The following is a 16464-nucleotide window of genomic DNA, read 5'->3' on the forward strand; positions in this document are numbered from 1 at the left end:
ACTTTGGAAATCTGGAAAAACAACTTCATGGAACCAAGAAAAATTCATAATCTTAAACATAATCTTTTAAAAACCAAACCATTTAGATTATTGATGATTCTTACCTGGGGTTAGAAGGAGAAGGTGGATTCATTTCTTTCTGATAATGACGGCCCTGGTTGACAGGCTGTAAGAGACAAAATATTTATGAGGTACTAATCAGCATAATGCTCTTTACATACACTTTCACATGCATTCTCATTACTCTCACTTTTCCACAAGAAGCAATCTGCAAGAAGGGACTGGGTATATTTCATAGAAGAGTCAAAGGCTATTTGGGAAATTCAATAAATAACAAGTGGTACAAATAAGAAAACAAATTAGTTTAATGGCCTGTCCTGGACTAGATATGCTCTATTGTATAATTAAAGTTCTCATGTGAAAATTTGCCTGTGAAAATTGTCTACTGCTAGCATTGGTTGATATTTCCAGATAGAGCAAAAACAAAGTAAGATAACTCATGTAACTAATGTAGCACAGCAGTATCAGCAGTAATTCAGAGACTGAGAGATACCGAAAATATATTTATATCTCAAACAAATGTGCAAGGATAACTTCCATTATCATTAAAGGAATTGCACAAGTAAATCTTAGTTCAATGAGCTTATTTTCCCCAAGTATATAAGATTTCAAGCATCAAACAGACAACTAAAACATGATGCCAAAGCTAACAAAAATATGAAATGTCAATTTCCCTGCACAACTTTTCCTTTAAAAAATATTTTTTGGGTCACATCCAATTATGATTGGGGGCTACTTCAGGTGGTGCTTGGTGGAGTGTGTGATACTGAGGATGCAAAACACGTGCTCCAGCCCTTTGAGTTATCTCCCAGGCCCCACAAAAAATGTATACATGTAAAAAAGGATTGCTTAAAAATTTACATCCCACGTAGCCTAAAACACTTGTCACCATCCTATCTGGATCTCTTCCCTTTGTTCTATAAAAATATTGAGAAACATTTCATTACATTTTATATAAATTCTATTTTCAAGCATCAACTCAATGTATTTTTTCTTATGTGGTTAACAACCAAGCCATGTAATTTTAATATGAAAGAAACACATTCTCATCTTATTAAAATTTAGAATTTGGTATGTGCTTTTTGATGCACATTTTTGAATTACATTCAAAGGGCTTTAGTTACTTCCCTCTCAATAGCGTTGGAATTATGATTTTTTTCCCCTCACAATACGTCCTGACAGTGATGATCCAACCAAAGAAATCAGTTTAGCACTGATACCTGCACACAGGCCCATATTAATTATTTTTCACAAATTTCTTATTTTCTAAACATTCCCTATTTTAATGGTTCCTAAAATATTAATGATGTGGGTGATGGGAATTGTTCAGAGTAAACTGTCTTCAACAATAAATAATCTCTTGGAAGTGTTCCTTTAATTTAAATCAAACATCCTGTCTGATTATCACAGTCACTTAGCCTGACTATCTCTGATGCACCATGAATTTAAATGTACTCAGATACTTTGGTAATTGAACCAATATCAATGCATCACCGTTTTAGTAATAAGAAACAACAGCTGGGAGAACAGTGGAAGGAAAAACATGTCATAAGACATATTTGATCTCACTGGAGAAATAAGACTTCAGCAATTTGCAAGTGAAATTTAGTTCTATGATTCAGGCTTTATTATTTCATAGTAAAAAAGAAATTAGCAAGCAAAAGGCCTAATAGGTTCTTTAGCCTAACTAGCACTGGTGCAGAAAATACTCCTGATAATATATTCATTGGTATTCATTCCATATTTTCAGCTGTATACAGGCTTCCAGTGAAAGAACCTTTGTCTATTTACTTCAAAGTCATTTCCATAACTCTAAGTAAGCATTATAGTTCTGGTATTCAAATCCCTCTTTTCCTACCTTTTTACCATTAATTCTGTTGGCATCTCTCCCCTAACCCCCTTGTTTTAAAGGACTTCATTTGGTGGAGAATAGAAATGGTTACAGAATCCTATCTTGTTTGTGACTCAGCACTCACTTAGATTGTTTTTTTTTTCCTTGTGCTTATATTTATATAAAATAGCTTTGAATGTATGGGGATACACTGGGTGATTTTTTTTAACTATTAGAAAACCAAAAACAATCACTGAAAAATTTTTTAAAGTAATAATGGCTGCTGACACAAATAGATAGAAGTGGGGTTAAAAAAAAAACCCACAAAAAACAGTTAAAACATGTAGCCTAATGGAAATTGCACTGAATACCAGTTTCTTATCTTCAGTTTTATTAAACTAACGACTAAGTTTTTCACCCTCGAACATTTCATTCAACAACCAACTTAAATTTAATAATGCAAATCAGGGTAGAACATCTTACCTATAAATGTAATGACTACAAACTGATTTCAAAACATCAATTACTAATGACTCAGTGGGGAAGTTTTACATTCAACTAGATATCATACAAACGTGGGTGACCCTAAATCAATAACTCAAGATATTTCCCAATTTCAAGATCACTCAAAGATAGGAAGGGATAACAGCAATGATGCAGCTAAAAAGCTACAAAATATTTCAGTTTTTATAACTTTGCTTAGATTCTTTGTAAGGGCAGTGCTTTTCTATGGACGAGGTCTTTCTGTTCTCCTCAGCCCAAATCAAAATGAATGCGAAGGTGCCCAATAGTTTCTAAAAGCTCTCTGAACATGGAGGGCTGGGGATGGAAAGATATGATGGGCTGTCTGAAGCCATACCCATCCATGAATGAAAATAGGTACATTTCTATACATATTCAGCAGTTAACCTCTTTTGCATCTTCTTTTGTTTTTTCTTTTCCTTTATTTCATTTCTATATTTCCTTATTTTTCTCCTTTTTAACCTCTCTTTCTTTTCATTAGAATTTACAAATCATATAAAGTTCCAACACTAGCCTACATTGGTATTTATTAACCACTGGATCCGTGTTAAATTCTACATAGGTAATATCTTATTAATATTCATATATCACATGATCCTCAACAGCAATTCTATGAAATAAATAGGCCTAATAACTCCATCTAGTAGAATAGAAAATAGGCCGGAGCCATAGTATAGCAGGTAGGGCATTTGCCTTGCACACCGCTGACTTAGGTTTTTTCCCTGTCATCCTATGTGGTTCCCAGAGTGCTGCCAGGAGTGATTCCTGAGTGCAGAGTCAGGAGAAACCCCTGAACATTACCAGGTGTGACCAAAGAGCGCTCTCTCCCCATCAAAAATAAAGATCAGATTCAGACTGGGTGTTATTCAAAGATCGTGCCACTTCCCTCACTCAGAAAGTAATAGAGCTACATTTTGAACCCCGGCAGTCTGATTTCATAGTTCAACATCTCAACCAGTAGGCATTAGTGCTTAGCCCAAGCTGGGAGTAACCTAAAATTATGAATAGCTAAGTCTTTAGACAATAAATATGAAAAAATGAAGAACTCAATTTCGTTTATTGTAAGGAAGAAAAAAAATTCTGAAAAAATGCTAATTTGAGGGGCTGGAGTGATAGCACAGCAGGTAGGGCGTTAGCCTTGCATGTGGCTGACCTGAGTTCAATTCCCAGCATCCCATACGATCCCCCAGCACCACCAGGAGTAATTCCTGAGTGCAGAGCCAGGAGTAACCCCTGTGCATCGCTGGGTGTGACTCAAAAAGGGAAAAAAAAGGGCTAATTTGAAAAATATAAGACTACCTGCTTACAATAAATTAAATTAATTTTTTTTATTTCTTTGAAGAATGACACTGGTATCTTGATATGTATTTTATTCCAGCTATATATTTGTTTAAGTAATATGACTATTGCACAGTGTTAATTTCTCCAATTAGCACAATGTCTCTTTTTTAGTTCTTGGTGTGTTCTACTTCTTTCTTTCTTTCTTTCTTTCTTTATTTATCTTTTTAATTCTTTTATTAAGTCACCATGTGGAAAGTTACAAAGCATTCAGGTTAAAGTCAGAGTTATACAATGCTTATACAAAAATTATAAATTAATATTTGATATAAATGACATGTCCTAGTGTTTAAAAGTAAGGAAAAAATTAAGAAAATAATCTAAATTTGGGACAAATGAAAGTAAAGAATATTCTGAGAACAAGGAAAGTTTATTTCATAGGGTGACTTTCACAGACACTAAATGCAGACTAATGTGCACATTTCGAATTTTCTCTAGGCAGCACAGATATGACAATGACTCTACTATAAGTTTTTGTATATAATTTCTACAATGGATAATAACATCTACTAATCTGATTTATCTGTAACTTAGTTTTTAGTTCTGGAAAATTAAAAGAAAATTCACTATTCCCTAAGAGGGCTGAGAGCTAATGACACTGCATCTCATAAGAAATTAACACTGCATATCACAAGAAATTAACACTTATTAACTACACAGAGGCTGAAATACCTATTTATGTTGTATAGTGGACACAGCAGTGAGCAATCATGTAAAATGCTGATACACTATAGAGTGAAGAAATGGAACAGATCCTAGAAACTCAGAACCTCGCCCTTTTGGTGGCGCTGTTGTTATGCAATAGAAAAAGACACTCAGACAAAATTTACTGCCATGGAGACATGATCAAGCCACTAGAAATTTTGGTGTGAGGGAGAGGAGTGAAGGCTAAATAAAAGAATAAGAGATAAGATAAGCCTGCCATGTTAAAAAGACAATATTTTTATGCTGTTATGTAAAATCTAAGAAAATGACAATAATACTGCAAGGTTAATTCAGACCATAAATAACTTGTCTGAGAACCTCACCATATGCTTGTAATTTTATTAAGTGCATTTTCCTCCAAATATTATGCTCTGGAAAGTGCCAGGATGATGGATGTATGTGATGAACCTCCAACCGCCACCCCCACCCCTACCCCAATCTCCCTCCCACCCCACCACGCACATACACACAAACAAGAAAAGGAGATGTATATGCTTGGTGTTAAGTAATGGGAATTCTTTACTTGAAGGAGTAATAGCATGGAGTCATCTGCTGACAGTTTAGCATGCACCTGCTTTTCTTGAATTTAGTTTAGAAATAGGTTAGGTGGGTTATTTCTTTCTAGTTAGAGGAAATAATTAAATACCAAAGTGATAAAATGATTAAAAATTATTTGTAAATCTCTGAGGGGGTCAGTCTGGATTCCAATGGTTAAGCTCACATCAAAACCAGCACAAGAGGACTTCTGCCCACTCTAAGAGCTCTGGCTATAAAAGAGGAAAATGTGCTAGAAATCTTTTCTGATCACTTGTAAGTGGTCCTTTGAGGAGAGCAATTTCAGTGGAGCAGGAGATTGCAGTTAGTGTGAACTTACATTGTTAGACACTGGGTCTATACCAAGAATCCATTTAATTCTCACTAGGCTGATATGAAGAGGGCTCCTTTTTTATTCCAATTTTAAAGGTGGGTGATTATGCCAGCAAATATATTTGTTCCTAGGTTGACTAATGTACAGGCTATACTCATCAAATGAAGCAGTGTCCATCACTATTTGATCGCCTTGTGAAATAACCCCTACTCCCTACAAACAGAGAGACATGGTTTTTTGCTACTGTCAGTCATAATCCCTCAGTAACATCAATTTTACTTAAGAATCTATTATAGGGCCTGGAGCAATAGTTTAGCCTTGCTCATGGCTGGCCCAGACTCAATCCCCAACATACTATATGGCTCCTTGAGCACTGCCAGGGGAGTGCAGAGCAGGGTAACCCCTGAGCATTGCTAGGTGTGGCTCAAAAGTTTTTTAAAAAAGTGTCAATTACAGGGCTGACAGAGAATGCAATGAGCTGAAGTACATGCTTTACATGCAGGGAAGCCCAGACTTAGTCCCTAGCACTGCAGAGGTCCCCAGAAGTGCCAGAAGTGACCTCTGAGCACTAAGATGGGAGTATCACAGGGTGTGAAATCCAAACAAAAAATATAAACCTATTATAATCCAATCTCAAGCTCCCTTTCCAAGGTTGCCTTGAGATTAGTTTATAAGAAAATCTTATGAGGGCTACTCTTAACAGAAGCCCTCCAAAATTGATTACTTGTAGCCTGGTTTTTGCAGAAGTTGTAAAGTATTGTTTTAATTGAATTTGGTTCTAAGTTAGAAACTTTGAAAAATTTGTCTGTCAGAGGCCAATGGATTTCTGACTAGGCTTGATTTATTTAGCAAGAGATGCCTACAAAAGCCAATTTGCTATAAGAAATATGGTTACATTTAATTACACTTTTAAATGACTAATTTATTATATCTAAACACCTTTTAAAGAATACATATTACACTGAGCTGTTCAGATGCTGAGGAAAGCCAAGGAAGTCAAAGCTTGTAGTAAACATGATAGGTCTTGCTAGAGATTTCATTTCTCTCTGTATGGGTGTTCTGGTTGAGACTGCAATGTGTGTGTGCAGTCATCAGGTGAGGATGCCACACTGAATGTATCCTACCTACACTTGTTTTTATGATCAGCCAACAGGTGTTGTCTAAAGGGAGCTTTTTCTTTTGGGATATATTTAATATCCATTCATAGATTCTTGTATGCAAAATATAACCTTGGCTCATTCAGGACTTATGTAAGTGAAGCAAAGCTATCGCTTATTTTGGAATTTTGATGAAGGTTTCCATTTAAGAGTAAAAAAAGGGGAAGCTCTTCACGTTGATTCATTCAAACCACCAATAATTGAGGGGGGCCCCAGTCAGGTTTGCGCTGGGCATAGACTTGACTTTCAGGAGCTCAAGAGTTGTGACAATAGTTACATGATGTAGTGAGTGCAGTAGGATGATAATGGGACTCACAGAAAAGAACAAATACTTCTGTGCAGGTTAGTAGAGGATAGGGCAGATTTCAGGGAAACAAGGAGTGTTCTAGTAGGTAGGATGAATGGGAAGGGGAGTGGTCTGTAGGCAGAGGAAAGAGCATGAGCGACAGCATAACCCGAATGAACGTGATGGACAAGCTGTACAGGTTAACGGAAGTACAAAGTAATTCTGAGTGAAGGGTATAGGACAGGCAGTGATAGTGAGACAAGGAAAAACTCATGTCAAGTCCCATTTGAGCTGATGGAGGAATGACTCTTGCAAGAGGTTTTCTCTGGGAGGTTTGGGAGATAGCTCTAAAAACTCGAGTGTCTGCCTGGCATGCTCAAGTCCCTGTGTTTGATTCCGGGCACTAGGTAAGCCCAGAGAACCACCAGAATTGCTTGCTCTGTTGACTTCCAAGCATTGCTGGGCCTGAGCACCACAGCATGCTGGGTCCCAGCACTGAGCTGTCTGGCTCAAGCTGTTGGGCTGAGTGGCCTCAGGGATCCCTCTGCACTGCTTTGGAGGGCGTGCCCTCACAACCTTGTTAAGGGAGAGATTCTATCCTCACTTCCAGACTTAATCTTGTTCCTTGGAGCTCAAAATTCTTCCCCCTTCTTTCCACATGGTGAACTGCACTAATTCTTGAACTCCTGCTTACCAATATCCTTCTCTGTGAAAGCATCTCTGAAACTAACACTATGAAACTAACAGAAGGAATTGCTGATCTCATGTGCTCCCATACACTTTTTTTTCTAGTATTACCTACCACTCTGGGTTATAGGGAGCAGTCTACTATCTGTTTCTCTTCTAAACAGTGAACATCTAAAGGCTGGGCAAAGCTTTTATATCCCCAGCATACTCAACATACTGTACCACTCAAAAATGTGTGGAATATGTATAAGAGAGACAATTTAGGTGGTGGTGAATTATCATGGAGATAGCCATGGCTCAAGAAGCAGGAAGGAATGAGGTCTGGAGCAGGACATAAAGCTTTGCAGATAATGCTTATGGAATAATCAGGTGTAAGGCACAAGGAAATTCAGAGTGTCTTTAAAGAATTAGGGCTGGGGCTAAAGCATGGAGTGAAAGGTACTGATAAGAGACAAGGCAGGTACGTGAGTGCCAGTGTGGTGTCACTCAACGAGAGAGAAGAAAAGCAGGATATCATTGTGAAAAAGCTACAAGTGCTTTCATTTCTTCATTTTCATGGACTCAGTACCACTTCTAAAGAGAAGGGCATGAGCTCTCAGAAAGATCATAACGGTTCTTGCAAATTGCTCCATTTAAACTCTATATGAGCAACTAGATGCAGAGTTCATTAAGGAATACAATTTTCACTCGCTGATAGTTCCAATATTAGAATAGATGGAATTTGATGCAATAATAAACATACTTTATGAATACCAAAGGTAGGTTTTTCAATTATTTTCTCTGTCTAAAAAATAGACTGCTTTTCAATTTCTCATTTGGCCAAATAGGGGGTTTATTAAATTCATCAACAACACTGTTATTTTTGACTGTCTACTTCTAGAGTGGTGTATTTGTCAAGCACAGGACTGCAATCTTGGGCTGGTGGCATAGTGCAGTAGGGGGAATAGCACTTGTCTTGCATTGTGAGGCTCTGGGTTTGAACCTTAGCACCCCAGAAAATGAAAAAGGACTCACGTCTTTGGCTGAACAAGATAGTGATGAGAAAATGGGCAACCAGAATGTAGTCTTTCCAGATCATAAGTAAACATCCCTCAGTTTGCCCCTTTATAATGCTTATCTCCCAGCTACTTCATGACAGAATGAGCTCTTACAGAAGGCCACTGTTCTCTCTCTTACTTATAGTTTAAATGATTGCTGAGGAATATTTCATAAGAGGGGCAATGTTTCAATTTCACTGCAAATTGCACTGACAAAATCTACCACTTACTCTACGATCTTAGCTTTGGTTATAAGGATACTCCAAATACAACTGGCACTCAGGGATTTTCTTCTTCTGGATAGACAGATGCTCGTTGGCATCAAAGCTGCTGGACTACCGGCCATAGAGGCAGTCTTGAGGAGTGGTGGGAGAGAAACTGGGGACGTTGGTGGAGGGAAATGTACATTGGTGAAGGGACAACACTGTATGACTGAAACCCAGTGACAACTTTTTAACTATGTATCTCATGGTAAAGATGAGTGAATATAATCAAGTATGGCATACAGACACAGTGGCATGCTATGCAGCCACAAGGAACAATGAAATCAGGCGATTTGCTGCAACTTGGATGGAACTAGAGGATGTATCAAGGAAAGTGAGTCAGAAGGACAAATACTCGATGATCTTATTTATCTGTGTTATATAAAAAAATCTGAAGGTTGAAGATCTCCGGAACCCAGCCACAGCCATGCTCAAGGCCCCTCTCCACACGTTTGGACAAGCCTCACACATGAAGGAACCGGCAGAGGAACCCAGGTGTGCAGGACCTGGGGCTGAGATCTCCAAGGCTGCTTAGATCGGACTGGGCCTCTTCCACCCAGATTCCCCATTTTCCAGTAGCTAGGCAGTCACACCCAGAAATTCCGCCCCCCCCCCCCCCCACCACCGTGTAATCACATCAACAGCCAACATCCAGAGACTATAAAACCAAGCTCCCGGAAGCGAGACATCTGATAGCCTAGTCCTCACTCATCGAGAACCTGGCAAGCTACCAAGAGTTTACTGTCCACACAGGAGAGCCTGGCAAGCTCCCCATCACGTATTCATATGCCAAATACAGTAACAATGATGGGTCTCATTCCCCTGGCCCTGAAGAGCCTCTAATGAGGCACCGTTGGGAAGGAAGAGTAAAGAGAGGCTGCTAAAATCTCAAGGCTAGGATGAATGGAGACGTTACTGGGCCTGCTCGAGCAAATTGTTGATCAACGGGATGACAGTATATACATACCTCTCGGAGAGCCCGGCAAGCTACTGAGAGTATCTCGCCAACATGGGTAGAGCCTGGCAAGCTATCCGTGGTGTATTCGATATGCCAAAAACAGTAACAATAGGTATCATTTCCCTGATCCTGAAAGTGCCTCTAATCATTGGGAAAGACGAGTAAGGAGAGGCTGCTAAAATCTCAGGGTTGAAAGGAATAGAGACATTACTGGTGCCTGCTCAAGTAAATCGACAAACAACGGGATGACAGTGATACAGTGGTACAGTGATACAGTGATCTCTTGGTAATTCAATTAAAAAACAGAGAGAGAAAAAGGAAATTTTTAAAAAAGCTGCTTCGGGTGTTTCATGATTATGTATGCTTGATTGTTTAGATTAATGATAGTATAACTAAGGAAATAGACATCTGGAGGGTAGGCAAGGACACTTAAAAAAACTGACATCTTCCCATCCCCATTTTTTCTTAAGAGTAAATTTGAATTCCTCCTCCAAGAAGACTTACAAATCCTCTCTGTAGTAGAAATCCCACCTTCCTCTGCAGGGTGATAGCACTCTGAATTAAGTCACATATCAAGCACTCACCATGTCGTGGTGGTTAGGAGCCTAGACTTAGAAGTCAGACCAAGTTGGTTTGACTCACTTTTTGCAAGCCCTCAATTTTAACATCTGGAAATAGGAAATGAATAGTGTTTACCACATAAAATAGCAGTTAAGTAGTTAACAGGTCAGAGACATGGGGGAAAAATGGCTTAAAAAAAACTAAAAGAACAATGGGATGAAGCTACCATCTGTGGGATTATGAGTGAACACTGCTAACTCCTACCCAGGTGGGACTAGAGCAGCACCACGGACACCTCGACTGGTTTGGGTAGCTGGTCTGGGCCCTTTGCAGGCACGGCCCGACTTGCGTAGGGAAGGATTTGGTGCAGGGAGTCGCTGTTCTGAGAAACAGGACATGGCCTGAAAGGAAGCCACCACCTCACCAGTCACACTCCTCAAATCTGTCGGGAGTTTGATGCTAGACTACAAGAGGATGCACCTCTGTAGCAGACCAGCTCTCTCAGTGCGATCTACAGAGAGTCAGCCGTCAACTCAGCACACGATATAAAAGAGAGGAAAAATATCGAAAGAAAACCACAAAACTAATAATTAAATGCTTGATTCAATTTAATTAAACAACTAAATACATAACAGACATTTCCTTTCTATAGTTCAAAGGTTGTATTTACTGCTGGACTAAAGTTATGAATATTTTATTTTATTTGGGGGTAGGCACACTTAGCTGTTGGATAACATTGGTTTATCTGGGTTTCCTTGCTGCAGGGAGCTTTGGTTTATTGAGTAGTACCCATCACAGTGCTCCCTAGGCACTTCCATTCCTCTGTGTTTGTCTTTAACTTCTCCTTCCTAACCCGGGCAGGGTCCTTATCCAGTTGTTTCTCTTTGGATCATGACAGAATTTACCCATGACCATGCTCTTAACTTACTGTTAAGTTTAATGGCACTTGGCCTGTCCTGTTTCGATGCTAGTGTAGGTTACAGCTTGCCCTGAGTCTATCCAATTCCTTCATCAGGACCCTCCTTTTGGGGTGCTATGAATTAAGGGCTACCGAGGCTTAAGTCTAGTAAATATGAAGATGCCCAGGAATAAATATTATTTGGAGTGAATTAACTCCCAAGTTATAAAAGCGTAGCATTAATTGTCTACCTGTGTCTATATGAAAAGAACATTGCTCTAAAGTAAACTATGCAAAGGACATAAAGGAAAGAGAAAAGCAATATTTCACTTACATATACAAAATCCAGAGTCCTCAGAAGAATCTGACTTTACAAGTCACAGGGTTTGATTTGGGGAAATAAGTGATTAATGGATATGGGAAGCAGAGCACAAAAGAGAAGTTAAAGATAAACTCAGAAATGGGAGTTCCTCAGGAGCACTGTGATGCGTGTTACTCAATAAATCTAAGCTTCTTGCGGCAGGAGTAAAAGGACAAACCAATATTATCCAACACCTGGTGGTGCTCAGGGGTTACTCCTGGCACTGTGCTCAGGAATTACTCAAGGGACCATATGGGATGCCGGGGATCAAACCTGGGTTGGCTGCGTGCAAGGCAAGGATTCTACCCATTGTTCTACTGCTCCAGGTCTGTATATGATTTTACACTTGATCTGATAACAAATGTGACCATAAATGTTCCCTAGGTTGATGAGACTTAAAATATCTAAATATGCTAAAGAAAAGCATCTGTAATACTTTTACTATGCAATTGTATGATGTTTTTATGTGCTGCACCGAACTGCTAATGCTTTGTCTTTCTAAATAATGCCTAAAATCTTTGAGGATGGTATTATGGAGAGAGGAGTTAGGCATACAGTGGGAATATTCTGGGATTCACCACCAAACAGATGTGAACTCTTGGGCCTTGCCTTCAACTATTTCACCTGATAACAGGAAGACTATGATACTTGTTCCAAATCCTCTGCCAGGAATCCTCAACCATGAGGATGATGGGCTGGATTTGAAAGGCCTTAAACTGTATAAACAAATGAGAAATTTAAGTCTGAAGCATTTATAGTGCCTACCATGGCCCTTAGACACAGGAGGTCTCAATAAACATCTGGTGACTTCTACAGAAGATTGCTTCCTGCCCTCACCTTGGGAAATACTGTGCATATCTATTTTTTCTCTCTGTTTACTCATTCATTTAATGAACATTAATTTAAACATATTGAGCCACTTCTACATTATAGGCATATGCTAGAAACTGGGGATATAATGGGACACCCAGTTTGAGGAAAAATTACTTTTTTTCTTTCAACATATGGTTATCTATCTGTCTATCTTTATCACTGTTACATTATTTGAAGTAAAGAAATTTAAAGACAGACAAATAACCCCACACCTAAATAGAATGGGCTCTAAATATTTCTCCTGGAGAGTGTTCCCATTCTGGCACTAGTTTTCCCAGCAAGACTGGACTTCATTACATAGAAACGTACGCCTCCTTAAGGCAATAAACTGAGATTCAAAACTTCACAGGACTCACTGGTGGCAGGCAGGAGTTCCAAGTGGTTGTATCATCACTGCTGCTACTTATGCTGACATTGCAGTTGTCAACCTGGGATGCGCTCAGGCCATGAGAAGGCCCTGTGTCCTCTAGTTCTTCATTCTGCTGCCGCCGCAGGCTTGCCAGCATCTGCAACTCAGATTCACTCATCTGGCTGGGCTGATAATTTCTCCAGTCATATTCCTGACCAAGAGAGAAGAAAGTGAGAGGAAAAAGGTCACTTGACTTTTCTCAATTTTATGATATTCTAGCAAACGGTTCTCACCAGTAAAAACCTCTTCATTGGTTTTCCAAGGACAGAGGTCCAAATCTTTAACATGCCTTATTTAATGTTGCTTCCTGTCACCGCCACCTCACCCCCCCGCCCCACACACCCCTAACCTGTTCCTGATACCTCAGCCAAACTGTCCTTTGCTAAGGACCTCAAATGCATCATACTCAAAACGAGATACATTGGAGTTACTTAGCAAAGGAGGTGGAAGACCTGAAGTCACTATTAAAAAAAAAAACAGAGGCACAAGGGAAAAATATTCCATGCCATGGACTGGAAGAATTAACATCATTAAAATTATCATTCTACCAAATGCATTACACAGATTCAATTCAATCCCTATCCAAATCCCAATGTCACTGTTTAAGGATATAGAATAAATACTACTAAATTTGTATGGAATCAGGAAAATTTTCAAATAGTTTTTCTGGGAAAGCACCCTAAAAAAAATTCTGAGGAAAAATAAGAACTAGGCATTGCATTCCCTAACTTTAAACTATACTCTAAAGCTAAAACATGTGACACCAGAATAAATCAGGTCTTCAAATCAATGATATATAATTAAATGCCCAGATATAAACTTAGATGTATAGAGGGTTAATTTACAATGGAGGAGCTAGGTGCATTAAGTGGGAGAAAGAAATGGTGTGTGGAAAACTGATTAGTCACATACCTAAAAAAATAAAACTGGACCCTAATAATATACCATAGACAAAAGGAATTCAAAATGGATTAAAGACAGTAGTCCTGACTCAGTCCATAAAGTAAACAGAGAAAAACTTAGGCAGACGTCTCCAGGACATCGGCTTCAGAGGTATCTTCAATGATTGGATTTCATTGGTAAATATAAATGGTTTATCAAACAAAAAGTTTCTGCAATATAAGAGAAATAATGGCTATAATAAAAGGCACCTGCTGAACGAGAGAAAATATTTAACACTGTATATCTGAGAAGACACAAGAAGTGCTCACAAAACTCAAAAACAAAACCTATAACCTGTAAGCTCATGAAAAACTGGGGAGAGGAGCTGAATAGACACTTCCTCATATAATATATAGAGATGGCCAACAGGCATATGAAAAAGTGTTCATCATCACTGTTCATCAGGGAAATGTACATCAAAACAATGATGAGTTCTCACCTCACATTAGTAGAGTGGCCTATGGCAAACTTGGAACCACCAGTGTAGGCAGTGGGGTGAAATGAAAGAGAAATCCTATTTCACTGTAGTGGAATAATCATCTCATTTACTCTCAATGGAAAACAGACTAAAGAATAGTTAAAAAGTTAAAAATGTATCTACTGGGGATACTGGTGCTCGGAAATGTATATTGGTGAAGGGATGGGTGTTGGAACACTGTATGACTGAAACCTAATTATGAACAGTTTTGTAAAGATCTATTTCACAGTGATTCAATAATAATAAATATATATATTTTAAATGCAACTATTATATGATCTAGGAAGGAATTCCACTCCTTGGCATCTATACCAATAGCATAAAAACATAATTGAAAAGATACGCACACTAATGTTCACTGTAGAGCTGGTTATAGTAAAAAAGAAGTGTAGTAACTTTGTATCAAAAACAAAAATTAACATTATTATAAACCTTATTACCTCATAAAATAAAATGAGTAATGATGTACTGCTCCGCCCCTCTTGGAGAGCCTGGGGAGCTACCGAGAGTATCTTGCACCCATGGCAGAGCCTGGCAATCTACCCGTGGCATATTCAATATGCCAAAAAGGGTAACAACAAGTCTCACAATGAGACATTACTGGTGCCTGCTTGAGCAAATCAATGAGCAATGGGGTGACAGTGACAGTGACAATGATGTACTGATGTACATAACAAGAATCAACAGTACACTAAGTGAAAGAAGCTAAAGACAAAATGTCAGAGACTCTATTGCTCTTTCTATTAAATGTCTAGAAAAGGCAAATGTAGATTCGTGGAAATAAAATTTGATTTCCAAGGGTTGGGAGGAAAAGGAATTGGGGAGTGACTGCTAATGAGTATGAAGGGATTGAGTTTTGGGAAGGAAGTAAATGTTCCTCCCTAAAAGAAAATTAAATAGTGGTGATAGTATAAGATCTTGTCAATATGCCTACCATAAACTTCTAAGTATACTTTCAAAAGGTGAACCTTATGGTGTATGAATTACAGTTAATTTAAGAAAATTATTTAAGTTACTTAGCTGAAAACTAAATTATATGTTGCAAACAAGTGACTTTCTAACTTTTCACTTTGAATTTTCTGCTCATAAATAAGTGGGCAAAAAATTCTATTATATCATACATTATATATTTTATTATTCGACTTTGTAAAATTATTATCAATGCAAATATTTCAGAGAAAAATCTTAATTTTTATAAAATATTTGAAGAAAGATTTCATATATATTTATCATGACTGATTAAGCCATTTATTTATTTAACCTACCCATTTTGTGTCTGAGGAACAAACTTTTATGTGACAGGATGAAAAACTAGGGGAGAATGGGGCAGTATTTGTCAGAGGATCTAAGTGGGGTACAACCATTTACTTACGATATGTGAGTGGAAAAATTACTTAACTTCTCTTTGCCTGGATTTAGCTGTAAATGGAACCTTGATATATACCTCATGGAATTTCTGATGGACTAAATGAAATATGCTTATAGAATACTTAGCATAGTAGCTGACAAACAGTTACGTTACAGTTCTCTATATTTCACTTTCATCAGAAAATGTTTGAGTATGCACTTTCCAACATATGCATATTTATAAATTAAATAAAAATACAACTATATCAAAATACTATGTATGGTATAAAAATGTACAAAAAATAGAAATTAAATGGTTGAGATCGAAAAATGGAAATAGTTCAAATTTTCTTTCTGAATCAATGGTTTGCTTTTGGAATAAAACTTGAAGGGTGAGGGAATAAAACTTGAAGGGTGGGGTGAATGCATTTCCTCTTAGATCACTGAATCAGAAATCAATACATATGATTCTTCTCTCCTCTCATTTTCTCACATTCTGCCAACCTTTACTTTTTTTTCAGTTGTTTTTTGGGTCACACTTGGTGATGCTCAGGGCTTCCTTCCTGGTGGTGCATGGAGGACACTATGGGATTCTGGGGCTTGAATCTGGGTTAGTGCACGCAAGGCAAGAGCCTTAACTGCTGTACTATCATTCCAGCCTGCACCCTCCAATCCCACCCCGCTTCTTTCTTTTCTAAGTTAGAAACCAGGAGTGCAAAGAAATTAAGGCACCCTTCATTCTTCATGAAGTTTACAATCTAGAGAGACGTAATAGATATTACATCATATATTATAACATATCATGATAAGTACTACAGTAGTATGAGGGACTTATAGTACTTACAGTAAGTACTTATATTAAGTACTAAGCACTTAGTACTTA

The 16464-nt window shown here is 38.1% G+C and overlaps 1 protein-coding gene across 3 annotated transcripts in view; it reads right to left on the bottom strand.

Annotated features, from left to right (window-relative positions):
* CFAP20DC (CFAP20 domain containing) overlaps positions 1–16464 on the bottom strand; it is a 312336-nt gene that overhangs the window by 63761 nt on the left and 232111 nt on the right. For all 3 annotated transcript variants that reach the window (XM_055135696.1, XM_055135697.1, XM_055135695.1), the window contains 2 exons: positions 12762–12965; positions 105–166 (listed from right to left, as the gene is read on the bottom strand). In XM_055135696.1, the coding sequence (XP_054991671.1) occupies positions 105–166; positions 12762–12965 (266 nt within the window). The remainder of the gene's footprint in view (positions 1–104; positions 167–12761; positions 12966–16464) is intronic.

This window comes from Sorex araneus, chromosome 4 (genome assembly GCF_027595985.1).
Source record: "Sorex araneus isolate mSorAra2 chromosome 4, mSorAra2.pri, whole genome shotgun sequence".
NCBI lineage: Eukaryota > Metazoa > Chordata > Mammalia > Eulipotyphla > Soricidae > Sorex > Sorex araneus.